The 22,323-nt window shown below is 40.0% G+C and overlaps 1 protein-coding gene across 1 annotated transcript; it reads right to left on the bottom strand.

The window, feature by feature from the left end:
- Positions 1-394: 394 nt before the first annotated feature.
- Positions 395-20,946, bottom strand: chrd (chordin). Its single transcript, XM_051922461.1, has 22 exons — positions 20,114-20,946; positions 18,831-18,934; positions 17,404-17,530; positions 16,867-17,013; positions 15,584-15,704; positions 13,180-13,279; positions 12,947-13,088; positions 11,714-11,851; positions 11,543-11,625; positions 11,120-11,267; positions 10,924-11,030; positions 10,541-10,814; positions 10,203-10,441; positions 9,988-10,101; positions 9,398-9,604; positions 9,136-9,229; positions 8,966-9,013; positions 3,263-3,366; positions 2,989-3,091; positions 2,486-2,640; positions 2,095-2,188; positions 395-2,004 (listed from the first exon to the last, which is right to left on the bottom strand). Exons 1-22 carry the CDS (start codon positions 20,247-20,249, stop codon positions 1,949-1,951), a joined length of 2,841 nt encoding a protein of 946 aa, XP_051778421.1. The 5' UTR covers positions 20,250-20,946; the 3' UTR covers positions 395-1,948.
- Between the last annotated feature and the right edge of the window lie 1,377 nt (positions 20,947-22,323).

The following is a 22,323-nucleotide window of genomic DNA, read 5'->3' as shown; positions in this document are numbered from 1 at the left end:
CTGAGGAAAAAAATGAATTTAATCCATTTTGGAATAAGGCTGTAACATAACAAAATGTGGAAAAAGTGATGCGCTGTGAATACTTTCCAGATGCACTGTATGTATCCCTCAGAGGTGCCAGTCAAAGACACTCTTCCTGGCTCCTCTTCAGTCTTGATTGTCCCCATGATGAAATGGTGCTGTTCCTCCAAGTTTGCCAAAAGGCACCTGAAGGACTCTAAGTCTGTGTTGACCCAGGTGAACAATCATATTTATTTGTTAACTGTCCACAGCATCCAGGGTCTATTAGCTAGCTGTTTGAGTGCAACACTAGTTCTTTATGTCACTAAGGCCAAGGCAATGCTTGCTCTACACAACAGTTCAAAGTAGAAAAAAATAAGACACGGAGGCAGCCTTTTCACAAAACATTTTCATTATTCTTTTTTTTACATTTGCACTCTTTCATTTTTTCAATAAATACAAAACTTCTAAAAGAACATAAGAACATCTGACTGACATGACTGTGCAAGGCAGGGGAAGGCATGCCCACCTCCTCTCATCCATATAGAAAGCTGGGAAACTATACCTGAAGAGAAGGAAAGAATAATAGGAAAAAGGTGGAGCAGCCAGTAAGTGCACCACCTTAAGCCCCTCCCCGCTATGCTGCAGGTGGCCTTGTGGTCCCCATGACAACAGCAGCCTTGCTATATAATGCTCAGCATGGGTATGTTGTAATGCAACACAAAGACCACCAGTGAGCTTTTGGGCTCCAACATCATAAGAGCTTCCCCACCACTACCACTCCGCTTCTTCTTGCATATGAAAGGCCAATTACACAAGTGTGCAGAGTTGTTCACTAGACAGTTTTCTTGCAAGGTCAGGACCCCAAGACACATTGTCCTTGTGCCTTTTATTTCTTCCTTTCTCTTTTTTTTGGTGATATACAGTATAACAAGATGTATATTTTTTAATTCTCTTGAAACATTATCTGTCAGAGACCTACACTCCCTAATATATGATCTGTTTGGTTGCCATTGAGTTTGTGTGTTGTCTGCCTGCTTCCTTTTTTGGAAAGAAAACTGCTACTTTCTTCTTGTATAAACCCACTTGTCTCTTTCAAGTCATGCCCCTGTTGAGTCCTTGAGCACTTTATTAAGTCCAAACTCTGTCTGTCAATGACCATCAAACTCCTCACTCTTTATTGATATCTTACAGCAGCCACTTTCTTCCTACATTTCCTATGGACCCACTCTCATCTATCTGTCTCTGTCTTCCTCTGTATTTCTTATGGAGACACTAATCCAACCCCTTTGTTTTCTACAGATCCTTTCCCAAGCATGCCCTCCTGCCTGCCTTATGTATCCTAGATTGCTTTATTCCTACCGTTAGGTCCCCCAGCCCCCTGTGATCAGCTGTGTCCACAAGTAACTCCCCTGCCCCAATTCACACTACAATGACAGCACAAGGGCTTTCAGGTTCATTTGCACATCAAAAACATGTCCATTTTTTTCCTACAAATGAGGCAACGTTAAAAACGCAGTGAGTGCAGTGGAAACGGTGAGGATCCAAGTAGAATAGTGAATGCGTCTTTTCGTTGGGTGTGCTTTCCCGGTATCCACACTACAACTTGGGGATTCTTGTCCAGCGTTCATTTCCTGTTGGTTCAACCTGCCATTCCCTCCCTGTTCCAAACTTTTATTCCAAATAAATAAATAAATAACATTTCTTCCAAAGATGGGAGAAGTCATCCTGGTCTGCTCTGAAGTCTGTGTTGTAATGCCTGCCAAGCTTGGACAGCAGATGGAGTGGGTGGATTGGACAGGTACATGCAGTCACACGCTTGCAGAAATACTAAAAGCCAAATTAAAGTGTCCTTAAGGTCAACTCTTGTCCAGCTAGTTTCTGCAGCTTTAGGTACCACTCCAGCACCTTTAATTTTTATGCATTTTTTAACATCCATTCAGGTGTCTTAAAATCCAGGAGTATACTTTTTTTCTTCTTCGTCCTCTTCATCATCCTGAGAGCCTGTGGACAGAGAGCAGAGCATTAACCTGTCTGGTCGTAGTATGTTTGCATTGATTCACACTTCATTTTCCTGTTTGCATAATACCTTACCATGGCACTCGGCGCAACACTTGTCCTCCTTTCTAATGGTTTTGCTGCATGTCAGTGCTGGGCACTGTTCTTTCTGGCACTTGGTCACACCACCCTGTGAAAGACAAAAAAAAAAAGAAACTCAATCTGGGATGGCATTAAAAAGTATGGGCACAACATTGAATTGAGTGTGATTAGTTTCTTAGCCAATCTTCATTTTCTTTCTCCTCCCAGCTCCAGGATGACCAAATCTCCACAATTTACACATTGAGCTGTTTTGGTTATGGTTATGCACTCATTCCAGAACATTCTAGCCTATGTATGGCCTTGTTGGAGCAGGTCTGACAGCCTATGCTGAATTAGTGTCCACTCTTAGCACTGATGTTTCACCTTAATCCTTCTTGATACTCACATCGCACCAGCAAGTGACACACTTCATCTCTCCAAAAGGTGGAACCTGGGGATGCCAGCTCTCGTTGTTAAGATACCAGTTCTTGCCAAATCTGCATGCTCGTGGCCCATCAGCTTGCATCATCTCAGAGAGGTCAAAAGGCATCTTCTCTTCAGCTGGAATGTAGAACAGGTTCTTATGAAACATACAATCTCTAGGCCCCCAGAACTACCATCAACTGTTAAGCACTAAAGGATCTCTGGGGCTGCCATTTCGTCAAGATGACTTGAACAACATAAGCAGGCCAGCTCATTTTAGCTGTAAGCGGAATCGGAAGAAAAGAGTGGCGCCAGCTGGCTCAAGTATGCTGGAACTTAGCAATGAAATGAAGGGAAGATGCTTTTCCTAGTTACACCTCAAGTTAAAAGTGATTTGATCAATATTGCAGAAGTCATGAGAGCCACTTCCCAGTTTTATTTCGGCCAGCCCTCTCAGAAGAAGGGAACATCAGTGACATTTCTTACCAGGACACTCTTTGCAGCAATCAGATGGGCTGCGTCTCACGGGATTACTGCAGGTCAGTCTAGGACAATTCACTTTCTCACAGTGGACTTCTCCGGTGGACCCCTGATGGGACAGGAATGATACACAGTGAGGAGTCGGACTCATCATTTAGTTGCCAATGTCAGCACTCCCTCCACACGACACAGCATTTTCCATGGAAGCATTTCCAGTTAACTATTCAGCTGTTGGAACAATTCTAACGGAACATGAACAGGGCCAGAAAATTAAACTTACCTTACAGGTACAGACAGCACACTTGATGTAGCCAAATGGTGGGACGAATGGGTGCCAGGTAGTGCCTGGGGCATGGATCTTTCTGTCACCTTCAAAATAGCAGCCTGAGATTGAGAAGAAGAAAGAAGGGAAGAGTACAGGGAAAAAGCAATGAATAAGACAATTGTTAATGTATAATTTTCAGTTTATAAATATAGATTTACCCAGTACAGCAAGTCACATCATCCTTCTGCTTTTTATATGTGTGTCCCTGATTTTTTAAAGCTCCGGCAACTGCGCTGAATAAATACATCAGAACTGGAGAAACCAGAGTGTCAGCAGTGGGAAAGAAAATAATGTGTGAGTGGAGCAAGAGATGAGAGACAGAAGCAGAAAAGGGGGATGTGGTTCGGTTCGGCTGTTCATGCTATGCTCGGAACTGCAGCCAAGGGCTCAATGGGGGATTAAAATAATAAATAAAGTTGATTACTTCACTGTAGTTCTTGTTATTATTTCCTTTATCTGTTTATTATTAATTCCAGTGCTGTTTATTTAAATTGCTTATTTATCTTATTCAATTTCATAAATATTTAGCTTCACTTAATGTTTGTCACCTGTTATTTCTGGCACTTTGGCAGCCCTGTCTGTGTGTCATGCCAATAAAGCACTTTGATGATCAAAACTTAGAGAAGTCTGAGAGCATAGAGACAGAGAAGGAAATCATCTCTCCTGATTTGTTTTCAAGACACAGAAGAATTAAGCTAAACAGCAACCACATGAATTGCACACACACAAACACACACACCCACAATAGACAGCAGGCATTCTTCATTTTAATATTAGTGCAGAGTAACAATATACTTTATAAACTGCTGTGACAGTCTGACTGGTTATCCTGTAGTGCTTTGTTTTATATTCTTATTTCATGTAAAGTGTTTGCAGTGTACGACATATATAAAATTTGATTAACTGCTGCATATATCTATTCAGAGAAGAATAATACATGTATTTCTATTTTGAAATTTCATGCTCAGTCACTGCCTGTGTGGAGTTTTCATGTTCTTCCTATATCTATATGATTTTATTCCCCTGTCTGTCTTCCTATATACCAAATACATGTACAATGAGTTTATTGGTGAATGTGAAATGACCCACCATGTAAGTATGAATGTGTGTGTGTGTGTGTGTGTGTGTTTGACCAGCAATAAGCTGTATTGGTCCAGGTCATTGCAAAATGAACAGATAAACCGCTCATTACCCACAGAGGTAGAACATATGGAAAAGAAGGATCTGCTGGGAACCCCCAAAAACTGCCCATCTGGCAGTATGAAAAAAGGACCCAACAAAGCACTGCTTCATTTAATAATTTTAAGCACATCCCACTATAGAGAGATGGATAGAAATATAAGAAGTAGTTTAAAGAACAGCAGGGAAGCAGTTATGATTGCTATTACATACATACAAAGAACCTAACACAGAAATGCATCATTTCAAACTGTAAAAGAAATGTAAGAAAATTCAAACATCTGCTTTCACAAAAGTAGGCTGGCACTGTGAAATATTTAACAAGCCTTGAAATGAACACCAAGAATGAATGATCCTGGTTTTAAACCAATATTTTAAGTGGTTTGTATCTAGTTCCATCATTGAATATTTATTTTATATAATGCCTTCATGGTGAGCATCACTGAAAAGTGGTTAAGAAAGCTATATAAGTGTATTAGGCAAATGAGATGATTACTTAAACACAAGGAAAACCCTATTGAGTGTCACACTTGTTAAGTTCGCATTACAGGCCCTGGCAAGTAACAAACAGGCTGCTCTTGCATTCCTCAACTAATTACAAAATTTCAAAACGGTGCCTCAGCAAGATGTTTCCATAAAAAATTAGTAACATACTTTCTCTAAGCAATGTGAAAGCTCTTTAGGGAAGCTGGCCAATTCTCCAAGAAAAATATCACCTTCAATAAAATTGAACTTGAACTGCATATTTTCAGAGCTGCAAACATTTTTTAAAGCTTCCTTATTCACATTTATTCATGCTGGCAAGTGTGTCTGACATTTTATATCATATGTGATAAGTTAAACGCAGGCTTAAACTTTGTTGTTTTTATCTGCCTAATTCAATTACAGAGCATATGTAGTAGCAGAGTATATGATTGCAATGATGGAATCATGAAATGTGGAAAAAGAGGCTAACCCTTGATGCTGGGGGACAAAAAATCAACTTGTACAATTCCTTGGGTTGTCATATCTCAATTACTAAACACTAACAATAGGATAATATTAATAATTTTTCAAACTATGTGTTGTGTATAGAAGTGTCCTACATATGCATTCAGTACTTCAGAAGGCTAATTAATTGTTCTGTTTGCTTGACCTAGTGAGTCATCAGCCTGAGCAGGCCTCCATATCTGTCTCTAGTGTGCCCTCCCCAGTTAGGAGGCATCCTCTACAGATGAACAAGTCATGTCAGCAAGCTCCTCGGTCTAGAACAGTTTAGATATGTGGTTTGGACAGCAGGTTACATGGCTCTACTTTGTCTTGAAAGTTAATGCTTCTGTTAATACCAATATGGTAGACAATAGAATAAAAAGAAAAAACAAGGAGATGATTAAAGTAATGAATAAATAAGTAAAATAAAAGTGACACTTTGATATGGCTAAAGACTTAATGGTAGTGAATTATGTGCTTCAAAATACAATGAATACAAGAACTTAACCAAAGCCCATTAGAAAAATTCACTTTTGAATTCTGTAAAATCCAGCCTGATGCTAGTGCAACTTGGTCCTCAGCCCCAACTAGCTAACCTACATTACGGTAGGATAGACCACTGATAGTCCAAAAGAAAAATTAAAAAAATGAAATTGACTCTAATTTGGAATAAACATGCAAAATTAATTGAATAACTTAAACAACCAATCAAGAAGGAAAGCTATCCTTTCCTATAATTGCATATAGATTTTCTGAGTAACTTAAATAAAAACACACCAACAATGACAAAATCCACAGAAAATGGTCATCAAAACAATTAGCCAAAGAAACACCTTGGTAGCCAGAGAGCAATTGCCGTATAGTCACTGTGAATAAGGAGAAGTCAACAATGACTCTTATTAGAAAGAAATTTTTGAATTGTTTTCCTGATATTTCAAATCAACAAACTAAACAATACAGAATGTTAGGAAGAAACAGGTATCAAAGCAGCATTTCAGTATGAATGTACATTGTGCAGCTTGATGAAAAGCAATTAGGGGCTTTATCAGCCATGACTACAAAGAAGCTAGTTACAGGTAGGTATCGTATTAGGTTGCTTGGTTACTCTAAGTTGGTAGGGTGTGAGTGAGTGTGCCCTGTGATAGACTTGCACCCTGTCCAAGGATAGATTTCACCTTGTGCCCAGTGCTACCAGGAGAGAATGCAACTCACTGTGACTCCATACTGGATGAGTAGGTTCAAAAATGGATGGATGGATGGATTGACAGAGGTGAGAGTAATCATCCAAGTGTTTTTCTATACCTTACAATTTACCATATTCTGATTAAAGAAAATTTGTACTATACACATATTTCTTAGTCTATCCTTTACTTTTGAAAAAGTATTCAACTTCATTTCCATTTTAGTTTTACAGTACATTCATGATAGTATCAGTTTTTGTTATAATATATACCATATGATATAATCATTTATAATGGCTTGTTGCACACTCCAAACCAAGTCAAGTTTATCATCATGTGTACATAATACAATGACATGCAGTTGACAATTTGTTCTATTAAATATATATCCACTCTTAACACCACACAAACATTGTTAAAAACGTTAGTATGGGAAGACTATTAAAAATAATCTTCTGATTTATAATTAATCCATCCATCCATCCATCCATTTTCCAACCCGCTCTATCCGAACTGGGTCATGGGGGTCTGCTGGAGCCAATCCCAGCCAACACAGGGCACAAGGCAGGAAACAATCCTGGGCAGGGTGCCAACCCACCGCAGGACACACACAAACACACCCACACACCAAGCACACACTAGGGCCAATTTAGAATCGCCAATCCACCTAACCTGCATGTCTTTGGACTGTGGGAGGAAACCGGAGCCCCCGGAGGAAACCCACGCAGACACGGGGAGAACATGCAAACTCCACGCAGGGAGGACCCGGGAATCAAACCCAGGTCCCCAGATCTCCCAACTGCGAGGCAGCAGCGCTACCCACTGCGCCACCGTGCCGCCCTATAATTAATCCTTAAAACTATATTAATAAAATTTTATCTTTATTGATTACTGCATTTTTTCATTCATATAACATATTAGTTATTGGATGGTGATCACCTTTAATAGGTCATGGAGCTTCTATACATAAATAAATGCATTCTCAACCCATTTAATTCAATTCAGGGTCATGGTGGGTTCAAGAGCGTATTATTGCACCATTATGCACAAGGCAGGAAAACAGTTCTGGACAGAGTAACGATACATCACAGGGCATACCAACATACACATTCAAACTGAAAATCACACAGAGGCCAATTTGGAATCATATATCAACCTCACATGCAGACATGAAAAAAACATGAAAACCCCACGTGAACCATGTATGAGCAAAGGTTTCAAACACAGGTTGATAGACCTATGAGCTGGCAGGAGTGCTAACTGTACCACTAAACCTAACTAAATAGCACTGATTCAGAGCACCCAAGCCTAGATGGGACACTAGTCCATCATGGACGACCTTAAGTCAGCTTAGAGTCATCAATCAATATCCTCAGGATGTGAAAGGAAACCAGACTGCACACAACAAACACACACTCAGATACTAGAAGAACAAGCAACCTTCATCCAGACCGTGAACAGCTCAAGAGCAGTTAGACAGCATTGCTAACACATGGGCCCAGTGCATACATATACTGTAGGTTGCATTGATTTTCAATTACATTTGCCTTTTAGATGACTCCATACAGCATTCCAAGGTCAGGTATGCTCGTCACCCAGATCTGCAAGTAGTTTTCACTTAAGTGATTGTACTTGCTCACTGTGTGTTAAGATACAGTAAAGTGACAGAGGGTTATTGAGTTGGTTAAATGGTTATGTGAAATTTGTAATGGTCATATTGAGCTAAAAGACTGGACATTGTAACTAGGTGACTTATAAAAGCTTACTGTTTTCAAGCAGTATCAAAATGGCTACAGAGTCAAAAACTCCATGTGACATAAAAATAGCAATTCTCAAACTATTTAGGTTTACCAATGATTAAATGTTATCATCATTACTAAAAGTTTTGTCATTTGTCTTCAACTGTATCTGCATGGTTTTATTTCATTGCTTAATTAAGACTGTATTGGGTAGGTCTGCTTATTCTATGGATCTCTTCCTAGGGGCCTGTTCGTAAAGCACCTTCAGTCAGATTTCTCTTGTCATGGCTGGAAACCCATCTTCAATTCCTGAAATGTTTCCTGCCTTGTGCCCAGTTCTACTGGGATCAGCTCCAACCCTGAGTTTGGATTAAGCAAGTTGGAGAATTTTTCAGACTCTCGCTTTGTTTCATCTTTTCATATCACTGATTCTCCAGGATTGTAAACTGTATAAGCAGAATGGAAAATGGATCCTGCCAGTGAAGCTTATGTCAGCTTTACTTTTGAAGAGTTAATATAAAAGTGCAGGGTGGTCAGAGGGGAATTGTGGAGTCAGGGATAAGAGAGACAGAGATGAAGATGAGGCTCACCTGCCAGGTGCTCTTCGGACTTCTCAATTTGTTTTGTCTCCTTCTTTTCTGTAACAGAGTGGGACAGAAAGAGAGAAGGTGAATTGAAAAAAGAATAGAGCTCTTTCAGTGTGAGATGAGTTTATCCAGCATAGCTCGTGATCTACTGAAAGTGTTTTTTCCAATCTTACCTGCACAGACTGGGCAGCACTTGTCCTCAGGGTGGACCACCTGTGTGCAGTTCAGTGGGGTGCAGATCACGGGGTCACAGATCACTGTCCTTTTCTGCAACACAAGAGTGATTTTTTTAAAATGTATTATGTTATTTGATTGCTTATTCACAATTTGCTATTGCTTATAGCCAAGCCAATAAAGAACCCTCAAATTACACTGCAAGCGATAAGACATGTAAAGAGGAGGCACAAGGCTAGCAGCCAAAGTAGTCTGCTGTACCTGGCAGATGCAAATAGAGCACTTCCTGTCATATTGTGGAGCCCATCGGGCACCATGCCCATGATACTGGCCCTCAAAAAAGCAGGAATTGGGGTCTTTCTTGACTTCCTCAGGGTCCTGTTTCACTTCTTCAAATGGGCTGAAGCGAAAGTCGCTGCCTTCAGCTGGCACCAGGGATCCAGATTCACATGGATTGGGCACATGTATCTGCAGGTAAAGAAAGAAGTAAGCAATAGGGAACAGCAAATATGAGGAGCATCGCCTCCCACTGTATGAGAAGTTTCTTCTTAGTCTGCTGACCAAAATGATGAGAACCTCTCATCAAACCCACAACCCCTCCTCTCTTTCCGCTCCACCTCCTTTCCACATTTCTGCTGCTTGCCAGCTGTCACACTTGGAAAAACATTTCTGGTTTGTATTTTCAAAACACAGACAACCTAGCTGTACAAGTGAAATGCCAAGATGCCAGCTATAAGCAGAGAGACGCCATTTAAACCAATGGTCACAGCAGCAACAAAATATGCCATATTGATTGTTATTAGTGGAAACTACATCCTGAGTGGCATGAGTGCCAATGCTGGACAACTTACCCTTCCCCGGATCTCCCCCCGTGGGTTCAACTTGGTGCTAACTTGGATGAAGGCGGTGCCCCTGTCTATATGCCGGAGCAGCTCTTTGCTGAGGTCCTTCAGGATGCCCTGTGCCTGATGATGAAAAGAGAACACAAGACACACTGTCAGGACAAGGAGGGTTAGCAAGTGTATGGAAAACATTCTCTTTCCCCAGGTCTGTACCAGGCCATTACCTCTGACCCATAGAAGCCCTTGAGAAGCCGCTTGTGCTCACTGCTCTCATCCAGCTCACCAATCTCAGCAAAGCCATGCAGGTGAGCATTGATGGTGGAATCTTCAGATTTACTGAGGCCAGCCATTACTATATGATAGTGAAGGTGGCAGTGATCATCCACAGAGATCCAAACATGTCCTGCTGTGCTTGTCCGGACAGGAGGTGACACAAACTGACCAGCTAGAGGAACAGGCAGCTCTGTGCAGAAAAGCAAGTCAAGTATTATTATTGGATGTCAGTCCTCTCCATGTTTTCTCAAGTAACACAAATTTCTCTCCCCATTGTCCATCTGCTCACCTTCCACTCTTGCTGGCAAGCCACTGTACAGTAGGGACACAATCTGACCCCTTAGTTCCCCCTCTTCATAATCTGCAGTAGCCACATTGAGAAACAGTTCATTCTGCAGCAGCATATGGATATCACGGGCATTCAGATGCTCCCATGTGCCCTCCACACGTCCATCCCTGTAGTCTTCAGTCATGTCATACAAAACATTGCGCCTGTTCCTACGCCGAGGCTTTGTCTCAATAGTCACTCCAGTCACTTTGCTGGCCAGTCCAGCCACTTGAACCTGGGCACAGAAATAAACATGAGCATATTTGTGCCTTGGTGCTGTCACTTTAAACATGGAGGTACTCACATTCCCACACATTTTGCCTTTGGTCATCCTTCTCTCATACCTGATATCCCAGGGTTCCGTTCTCATGCAGTGTAAGCACAGCAGATCCCACGGCTCCATTTTTGCTTGGCGTGAGGGCATCACCACTAGATAGCACACTCTGGATGGCTAAGAAAAAAACAAAAAAACTTTCTTTCAGCAAAAACATCGTGGCTCACACCACCCTAACAAAAACAACATTAACATTGGTCACTTACTGTCACATGACTTCTTCCCAGTAATGTACCCTGAAATGCGCCTTGGTGCTATACCTTCTGCTTGCACCGCTATTTCCAGCTGGCCACGAGAAAGCCAGAACATCTCACGGCTGTTGAGGTTAGTCAACACTTCTGCAAAATCTGGATCCTGTTTGACAACAAATTTAGTGAGATATAGCTGATTCTAGTCTCAAGTTCCAGGAATATGGCAAGAAAAAAGTTCCTTTTACACACACAGTGGACCTGAACCCTTTGAGAGTGGAGAGCAATGCCCTTCTCTGAGTGGTCATAGAAATCAGAGCCCATGTGGCTATCATACCAGCCAACATTAAGTCAACTGCATGATTTAAACTGAAGTAGACTTAGGTATGTAGTGAATAGGGGCTGGCGGTTATGCACCTAACACCTTTTCTTTTTACTTACATGGGCTGTGACATTGGCCCGCACCTCTCTTAAGATGTGGTGATGGTAGAGCAGCTGGACACGGATGGGCACTAAGGGCTGACCTACCATTATGTAAAAAGGAGACAGATTAGCAAAGGGCACAAAGAGACACTTATAAATGTAGAGAACCCCCATGAACATGCTGCTTACCTTTGTCTCTTTTCTCTAGAAGGCCTTCAAAGATAAGGATGAAGTGCAGGTTGTTTTCTACATCGCTCAAAGTTAGCAGGGCAATGCCTCCCATTCCAGCATGCATCGATTCAGAAGTCAGTATGGAGCTGAAGGTTTCTGTAAATACATTGTCTCATTGAGATCCTTGCTACTTCTGAACAAAGCCATGCACAAGGGAAAGATTTTCCCAGACAATCCTACAATCTACCTAAATTCTGTCACTGTGAGTTGACGTGAAGTCTGTCTTATCTAGTCAGTGAATATAATATGTAAGGTGTTTCCCCCTCATTGCCTTATGTTTCAGACAGGTGCCTCGGTCAATGCTATACCGTCTCCAAGTAATGACAATATCCATCAATTTCTGAGGAATCAAAGGTAGCTAGATGGAATATGTCTCCACTGCCTCATGTTTATTTCTGTGGTTAACTTCTTTTAAGCAGCCCAGCAGTAAGTTAAACGGATCTTATTTTTTGGCGAGTCTGTTTGGTGTTTTAGTACTAATACTAGCCCAACTGACAGATGGGGCACTTTTCTGAGTTTTTGAGTTCTACACTTCATGAAAAGATTTAAGTGAAATCCAAGTAATACCCTTTGTGAGTTATGGGAGGAATTTGCAATGCACGATGCCTTTACCTTTCTAGTCAAGTAGATCACACACCTTGCTTTCAAATGGCTGACTGCCACTGCTAGGGTACAACTTATACTGACATCTTTCACCTGATGGTATACATATTATAGTTATTTGTGGTAAAGTGATAACGTAGACCGATACTCTCAGCAGCATTTCACTTGCATTGGAGCCCGAGTTATCAAGTGGTGAAGCCCACCCTCAGTAGGCTGACATCAGTTTTCTTTACATTTGTTACTGGTGCCCCTGTGCTAGACCAGCTCCACAAATATGAACATCTCTAATCAATAACGGGTCGTTATTGTGAGTAAAAAAGAAATTATTATTAAGTAAGGTGTGGTGGGATGACTGTTCCAGCACCATGGTCAGCGCTGTGCAGAATAAAGAAAGAAGCACATCATCCAGTTAACTTAAACCCCACCCTTCTGTTTTTTGAGCTCATCAGTATGTGGTGAGTCCATAGGCTTGCCCAAGTCTCTCACTCTGTTGTTTTAAGGCACTGCCTCACCCACCTATACCAAATAGAAAACTAATTTGTTCTCAAATTTATTGCATGTTAGATGCTTCAAATTTTCAAATCTCACCTGCAAACAATGCTCTGTGCTTGATGACTTTCCCCCGAATCTCCTCTTCCTGCCCTGTGGAAGACACAAGGGCAATGTGGATCTGTTCTGATTTCAAAAGCCGCAAATGAGACTTCTGAAGGTTGGCCCAGATGCCACAGATCTGAAAAGACAAAAATTGTATACTCTAGATATCTTGGTGGAGTAAATTATGAGAATTTAAGAGTTTTGGGGTTTAAATCAAAAACACTTACTGTGTTTGGCTGCAGAGAAGTGGTATTTTTGATTACTGGATACTGGAAGGCCAAGGTTCCATCTTTGTCCATAAATAGCACCTTTCCAGGGTGTGACATCCTGCACAGATAAAAAAGCAGCAAACTGTGATAGAGGTACACTGTACTGAGACATCACATGAAAATTTTACCAATTATTGGTACTACTAAATGAGTTAGTTAACAAAAAAACAACTATCAAAAACAAGAAATGGAGGTGATTTTATATTTCTTTACCTTATTCATGGTTAATTACTGAGAGGTAGTCTGGACTAATAGGTAAAGCACTGAACGTAAACCATAAAACTGCTGGTTAAATCTCCACTCTAAAGTCAGTATGTGGCCCTGAATGAGCTGCGTAAATTGACTGCACATTAGTTGTATTAAGAATATATGAACTAAGCAACTGTATTATAACTATGTGATAGTAAAGAATTTTGAGGTGGTGCTCGCTGTAAAATATAATGTGTGTGCTGATCAATGTGCATCCTTATGTTTAGGGGAACATTCATTAAGGTGCTGGTGTTAGTATCTTCTATTGCTATAGTGTTCAGTCTGTTTGTTATTTTTCTTCCTTCTTCAGATCATATCTTCCTAAGAACAGAAGAACCATTTGGCAGAAAAATAAGACATTCATTAGATTGTCAGTTGTATTACCAATATTTTGATATCTTCCACCATTAGCCTATTTTTTTCCTGGAGGCTCTGTATAATTCTGCAATAGATAATTTTTATTTTCCAATAAGCAGGTCACATGCTGGTTCAGTGATCACCATTTGTTGCTTCACAACTCTAACAGGCTGTATTCAAATCCTGGAAGATTCACTGTGTGCATGGAGTCTGCACATTCTCTCAATATATTTGTGGATCTATGTGCAAGTGTGGGTGTTCTTAATTGGTGAATCCAAATAGGCCAATGTATGTGAGTGTGCCCTGTGATGAATTGGTGTCCCATCCAGGGCTTGTTCTGACTTTACTGTTGTAGTCCTGATGACCTTAAATTTAGATTAAGCACATTTAGAAAATGAATGAATAGAATAACTTTATAAATAAACTGTATTAGCTCAGGATTGAAATTAAAATGCAGAAGTGAGCAAAAAGAACCAGTAGATGAATTATAAATCAGCAAAAAACAAAGTGAGGTGGTCAATACCAGAAAGACAAAATAATTGTATGTCAAAGCCTTAACAAAATATGAAAGTCAAAGTCAAAACTGAATACCCAAAATGTCAATGTGAGTTCAAAATAGAGCACTAGCTAAAGTTTTACACAGAATATCCATAGGTTTGACCAATAAAATGCCTGTGATACTGGTTTAAACACTGGCATGCCAATGATGACGCATGGCATGAAGGAACAGGTTGCTAAATAAGAACAAATGACCTTCACAACAGCAGTGCACCATTTCAAAAACATATCAGAAAATATAAAAGCAAGACGTGAATTAACATCAATGTGAAAATGAAAGAAACCAAATTCCTTTTAATTCACAATAAAAAGTAAACTGCTTTCTGAGAAACATTTCTGAAACCCCGTTAAAAGTTAATAAACAGACCAGTAAATCATAAGACAAGTGATGTGTTTCTTTGTTTTCTTGCTGATGCATGTTTCTAACTAAATATGTAAAGTAGGTGTTGTGTGGAGACTAAAGCAGATATCACTTGAAAGACTAAACATGCAAAAAATTAAAAAAAAAAAGTTGGGATCTTTTGTTTTCTACTAGTTAGAATTCAAACATCATTTTTGTTAGTGGTCTAAATTTAAACACTAATTCATTCATCTCATAACAGACAAGAGTCTTTAGAAGCAATTGGTAACTTTATGTAATTACATCTCAGATATAAATGCATTCTTTTGGAAATACAATTTTCATTGGCATGTTTAACAAAAAAAAAAATATTTTTTATTTTAACATGTTACAGGTTTTCCTATTTTGTTATTTTTATATGGTACACTTACTGAAAAGGGGTATTAACACAGTCTAATGCTTTGTGATATTATAACTTATTTGGCTCCTGCATAACAGATCTACATCCAGAGTAAGTCAAATGATTAGGTGACATAGGCGTCCGTGTGTGGCGGCATCATCCTAGGGGCACAGTTTATGAAAGCTAAGGGGCATGCTGTCTAGACACTGAGGGGCGCAATTTATGTACCTCAAGTGGTGCATGCTCTGGAATCCAATCCCCCCTCCACAATCCTATGGACATCAAGGGCACACCATTTTGGTATCTCAAGGGGTCCACATGCTAACACTGAGGGGGATCCCACCCCGGGCTTCATATGGGCTTCACTGCCTACATCTACCAAAGCCACATTTCATTCAAATTGCCAATACACACTCACAAATTTATCTGCATACCCTCTATTAGGAAAATCACTATACCTTTCAAAGGAAATGGAGAAAACAAGATTTGATCTGGAGAGTGTGAGCCGGGCACGTGCCACTCCATTCGAGCCTGGCATCCAGGAGGTAGTTACAGCTCCCGTCAGGAGAGCAACAAAATCTGCAATAGAAAAACAAAATGCTCATTAACATTACTGACCACTTTGGGAAGCTAAAGCCCACTTATTCTTTAACTCTTTCTACTGTTTTCCCCCATGTTTATTTCATTGTGTTCAGTGAAATTGTCTATAAAGTGCTTTGTAAATCTTGCCACTAATGGATTAAGATTGATTGATTGATTGATTGATTGATTGATTGATTGATTGATTGATTGATTGGTTGGTTGGTTGGTTGGTTGGTTGGTTGGTTGGTTCAAACCACACTAGAATGATTATGTTTTGCTCAAGTCCCTTATTAAAGCTACACTTATTCACTTTTAAAATGAACTTAGGGAGTAGAAGGCTGAAGCAGTAGTTGAAAGCAAGCACAACAGGATATGGGAAATCATTTTAGGATCAGGAAATAAGAGGAACTCTGGTAGTGAACCACCGTCCCATCTCAGAGATGTTTTGCGGAACATAGTAGTCAAGTAACTGGGTTACAATTGGAAGTCACACAATCAAGGTCAAGTGTCACCCCAAAATGCTCAGTCTTGCCATGTGCCATTACTTTTTGTCAGCTCAAATTTATAATTTATGTTATTTAAAAGGTCAAAACTTAATTCACTTCCGCAAACAAAAAGGCATAAAGAGTCCAATGATTCCAATCAGAACATTCCTGTTCTTTCTAGTGTGAATTAAAGAGAACTGGGACTGGTTTCAAGAAAATGTTCATACGTCCTGATCCACAAAACCCAGACACACCTGTCTATAACCTGGGCCCTGTTACACAATATAGGATCACTTCCTCCTGTCGACTCCTTAATTTTCAAAACTAACAAAAAGGACCTCTTCTTCACCGTATGTGATGTCTTTGTTTTGTATGACCCTTCATACTCCCTTTCCTCCTTTGAGTTTCTCAGATAACCCTCTGCAGATGCATTACACAGCCAGTCCAAGTGGTGCCCCTGACCTCTTTAGCTTGCCCCACTGTCACACATGCTCTTCTAATTAGTCACTTTATTAAGACCACAGGCTACATATAGACATTTTTCCCTGCTTACTGGTCTTGTTGATGGCCGTTCTGTCAATTCAGAACTGTTACAGAAAAATCTGGCAAGTGGAATAGCATAGCCTGATACAAGGCATAGCATGATATTTACAATCCTGACATGACAAACTTACCAAGTCTCCTGTCTTCCTGGGACATGTCCTCTGAGCTGAGGTAAGAGCGGTCATTATAGGTTTTGTGAAGATCACTCTCCTTTTCTTGGAAGTACTCAAAGCCATCAAAAAGAGGTTCTGTTTTCTTTTCTGGGGTCATGGAGTAAGCTGTCAGTCAAGAGACAGGAGTTAACTGATTTGCATTTTTTCAACAATCAAGTTTATTTCCTTCCCCAAGAAGAAATACAACAACAAATCCATTTTCAGATTTCCAAAGACTCGAGAGTAATTAAATTTGGGTGAGGCACTCAATGGTTCAAACCACTTGCATGTGAGCTCATGGTCATCCTTTAATTATCACATGGCTACTCAACATTTTATTGAACTTGAAGAGTAACAAATATCACCATCAAAAAGGCACAGTATTGAGATGGCCTCTGGAGGTAGACCCCCAAACCCCCCCTGCCTTGAGTACACAGATGTCCTCATCAAAAGATTTTCAAAATGACTCATAGCTTTATTTTAGCACCAGTCCACCACTTTTTATTCATAACTGACCTTTTGGACAAGATCTACAGCACTGTCCTGGCTGAAGGACTGGGTCATCACAGCTTGGCTCAGGGCAGTCTTGTTTAATGTTCTTGCAGGTAACTATCCCAGACACCTTCCCCCTGCGATTTTTTTGCTGCCAAATAAAAAGATTATGAGTTACAGCAGGTATAAGGCACATGGCCAGAAGTTAAATCATATTCTGTCTTTCAGCTACCTCCCAATTCCACCCCTTGACATGTAATTCCCCTCTGCAAGTACAGCACATGGCACATACTGTATCACTGTGCTTAACATAAAAATAATTTATGGTATATACATACTGTATCTATCTTTGTATACTACATATATATATATATATATATATATATATATATATATATATATATATACAGTCAGACATGGGCACCTGAGGAGTGTCTTACTGGCACTAAAAGAAGAGAATGGTAAGGATACTGGAACTAACAGCTTTTCCTTTTCTGCTCATAAAACAGAGGATGAGAGTTGCAAGGAGCCATGGCATAATTTCCCCACAGTGTTCACTGTCATGCTCCTTCTGCTCAAATTGCTGTTTAAACCCAAAAGAGGCCAGATATCAGCATTCATTTGTGACCCAAGATCCAAGTGTGTCACTTTAGAGCCTTTGGTAGCATTTTCTCCTGGGCTGAGGAAGTCAGTGCCAACAACTGAGGGTCTTATTTTTTAATTGTACTTTGCTCTACTTAATTTCTTCTGTTGGTATTAAATTGGACTCCACCATGGTTTGTGTGTGTGTATGTGTGTGTGTTTATCTATCTGTGCTATAGTGTTTTTACATCCCAATCATTTGCATCTTAATAAATTGATGATGCAGAATTGCACCTATTGGCCTGATTTTATCTTGTGATGCTCTGGTATCTTATCCAAGGTGTTTTCTACCAATATATACTTCATTCCTACATAGGCCTACATTATACTACAAAATGCAGGTTTAGAATGGTTCATAAATTTTAAAATTGGGATAATATATAATTTGAATGAATGAATGGAAATAGTTACTGGCCTATAAACATGCTGACATTTCCCGCCTGTGCTAAATGCAACCTGCTAACCATCCTAATTAGAGTCACAATCCCACACTTCCTCCAGCATCTATTGTTCTCTCCATCCCTATAATATGCAGTTAAGTGGGGAACAATGCAGCCCATCCAATGATCAACATGACAAATCACCTCTTAGCTGTAAGGGGCCACTAATGTGAAATGACTTGTACTGAGCTAAGTACATCATATCCTGATGGTGAAGAATACACTTTCAGACCACAGTATAACTTCACAAGGGTGCTCCTCTGAAACACTAGTGTGAAAGGAACAGCTGTTCTGAAAGTTTGAAAGGTGGAAACAACAGTAGTGCAATTTAACAATAAATGAGTAAAATAATCAAGGTTTCTTACATACCGAGTTACAGTGACAGACGACACAGTGCATCACTCCAAATGGCTCACCAAGGTCTGGGTGCCAGGTATCCTCAAGTGAGTAGAACTTTCCTCCGAAGGAGCAACCTACATACAAACACGGCAAGGCACTTGTTAGATGTCCATGTGAAGAACAAACCGACATGGATTTCTAATAGAGTACATATATAACTTTATTCATACGTTTTGGGGATTTCAGATGGGCTCCTCATTTATTGTCACTAAAATCATTAATCAATAACAGAGTAAATGGCAGATTTTGTGTATGTTTTCCTACAATTGTATTAGCATTTTTAAAGTGAATATGTCCTCCAAGCATGTCTCCAGGAGTTAACATCTTTGTGGGAACATTCGCTCTAATTTGGTCACCATAGTAATGTATGTGTACACACACACAACACCAACAGAGCAGGCTGAGGACAGTAAGAATTTTAAAGGCAGACTTGCCCTCTTCTCAATCTGTTCAACTTCACCTGGTTTGACAAGGGAGCCCCTGGCCTCAATATGAACTTAGATCATAACTATGTTGGCTTCGTTGACAAGTCCTTGTGGGACAGACGTACGGAGCTATTTTCTATTATCACTTTCTTGATAAAGTACTTAAGACTATGATCTTCATTGTGGATAGTTTTCTAACACAACAGTTATGTTTCCAGGGTATTTCAGCAAGACATTGATTTATCAAAGAAAATAGCATTCATGTTGAAAGAAAAAAAACTATAAATGTTGATTTAAACACGAAATACAAGCATTGAATAATGCATTGAGAGGATTTCATTTTTTGCAGATGAGTAATCTGTGAACATGTGTGCAAAAGCAAAACTGTAATGTGGAATTAATATATTTATATTCAGACATTTGCACACACGCACATACTGCGCGAGAAGTGCATGTTCAAGTCATTTTAGCAACTAATAACTATAAATTATGCCTGCCTAATAAAAATCTAGGGTGCTCTAAGTATAAGAACCCTTTCTCAGCGAAAGCATATACTCAACAAATGCTCAAAAACTTTCACATTTCCGAATTGGACATTTCCAAAAGGAACAAGCACGATAAAGTAACCTTCATAAATATATAGGTGTGTGTATCTGTGTGTTTTCAAAGAACAGCAACGGGAAAACAGATCCCCCATAACGGGATGGCCCCATTTCATCTCGACTCGTGGTTCAAAACATGATCGTCCGGCTTCGTTTGCCCCTGCAATGTACACCAAGCTGACACAGGCTCGCATCGAACTGAATGTGTTAAAAGCCCTAGGATTACCTGACACGCCTTTGGACGGAATCGGTTCTGTCTCCGGCTGGATAGGCAACGAAGCAGTTTTGAGTCGAGAAGCGGCAGCCCAAGTTAACCACCCCAGCTTCCAGAACAAGACGGCGGTAAGGCTGAATATCTTCATGGTCGTGTCAGTAGCACATCCACTTGCAAATGTAGGAAGAAAAACAACCAGCGAGAAAGAAAGACGAGATAAATACACGAGAGTGCGTCCGAGAGAGGGAGGTCCCGTCCTGTCATAAATTCTGTGCTACTGGGGGTACCCACGCATTTTATACGCTCTTGACCCAGAGGAGCTCAGTCATCAGTCAACAAATCCCAGAGCCAAACCCCTATCCCGAAGGGAGGTGCGCAGGAGTTGCCATTCAAATCGGTGCAGCGCACCAGATTAGCAAACGCAGCGTGAGTTCCGAGCCCCATCCCAGGGGGTGGTGGGGTGTTAAAAAGTAGATAGAAATTGTCCTAATTTCGTCAGATTAAAGCCATATTTTATCGCCTAGCGAACGTGTACAGATGCAAAACTGAGTTTATGTCAGTGTAAGAGTCCGATATTTGAACTATTCTCTCCAAGGACCACGGCCCGCCAGCTCCCGCCCCTCCTGCATGTACTCGGCTGTTTATGAAGAATTTTTTATTATTATTATTCATCTTGCGCCTTATTTCTCTATTTCATTAGAACGTCGAGGAGTTGTTGTTCAGGAACCTGTGGTTGGAGACAAAAAAGAAAAAAAGTTGTGATGACGTTTAATAACCCTAGACATTTTATATTGATCTTGCCTGAAGCCACGACACACATTAAGTGTTTCCCTTTAATGTTGGCTCCAGACGCTGTTATTCTGTCCCAGAAACGGAGCCAAGTTGAAAGGAAGTGCACGAGGCACTCGTATTGAGGCAGACTTTCCCTTAAAGTGTCAAAATACGAGCCCACTCCTCTCAAACGTGTTCGTGCTAAATTATAGTGTACAACAGAAATTACCTAGTGGGGGCTTGGGTTTAATGTGCTTTAGATACCGTGGAAGAAAAAAGACCGACAGAAATAAATGCTCCAGGGGATCCTCATATGGCCTCGATACCACGTGTGAGCGAATATTTTGTTATTATTATTATTTCAAGCAGCTCTGTGGATAATTGGAAAATAATGTATAGCTAGTCATTTTAAACTCTTCCATCTGAGAGTAAAGACATCATCAGCGAACATCAAATACTGAAAGTAAAAAAGATAATTATCTGCAACTTGAGAGCGAACTGAAACATACCAGGCGAAAAAAAACAGGCATAGTGTGTGAGTGTGTGTATGAGTGTGTGTGTTAACCATCTAAGTCATTTAAAAGGCATGAAAAAGGAGGCTAATGCAGAGGTATCAGCGCCTTAAAAAAGAAAAAATGAGGGGATTTCGATCTATGCCGATGCCAGACATGCAGCAATCTCCTTAACGGAGAAACACTTCATGTTTACTAGAAAAAGTGAAGTTAGTAATGAGTAGAAAAATATTGATGTGAAGGAAAACTATATTGTCAGACATCGTGCAAAAGCCACTCATACTTTGACTTGGTTATTCGAACTCATGGCTCTAATGATGTGTGGCACTGACGTTAACAGGTGCTTCTAGATAGATAGATAGATAGATAGATAGATAGATAGATAGATAGATAGATAGATAGATAGATAGATAGATAGATAGATAGATAGATAGATAGATAGATAGATAGATAGATAGATAGATTACTCCTTTATTAGCACTTTACTAGGATGTGCGGGACACAGAACCATTGGTTCATTGAGCTTTGAAAAGACCTCAAATATGTGAACTAAACAGACAATTTTAATATATAGCAGGCTACTGACTGAGCAAGAAAACCCGAACTTAGCCTGTGTACGCAGTTAATATTCTTTTAAAATTTTACAACCATGGGTATTTCATAAATTTCTCACTTTCTCTTCATAACAATTTGTGGAAAAAGGTACCGCTGTGAAGAAGCACATTAGCACCTTTATTAGATAGATAGATAGATAGATAGATAGATAGATAGATAGATAGATAGATAGATAGATAGATAGATAGATAGATAGATAGATAGATAGATAGATAGATAGATAGAACATTAAAAGTGTTTCTCATTGCCTTTCCTTCTTACTTTTTTATTCAGCTGACCTAAAGGCGCACCATAATGTAAAGACATTAGAAGAGGTCCTTATCG

The sequence above is a fragment of the Erpetoichthys calabaricus genome, chromosome 2 (assembly GCF_900747795.2).
Source record: "Erpetoichthys calabaricus chromosome 2, fErpCal1.3, whole genome shotgun sequence".
Lineage (NCBI taxonomy): Eukaryota > Metazoa > Chordata > Cladistia > Polypteriformes > Polypteridae > Erpetoichthys > Erpetoichthys calabaricus.
This window is presented reverse-complemented; position numbering and strand designations above follow the sequence as displayed.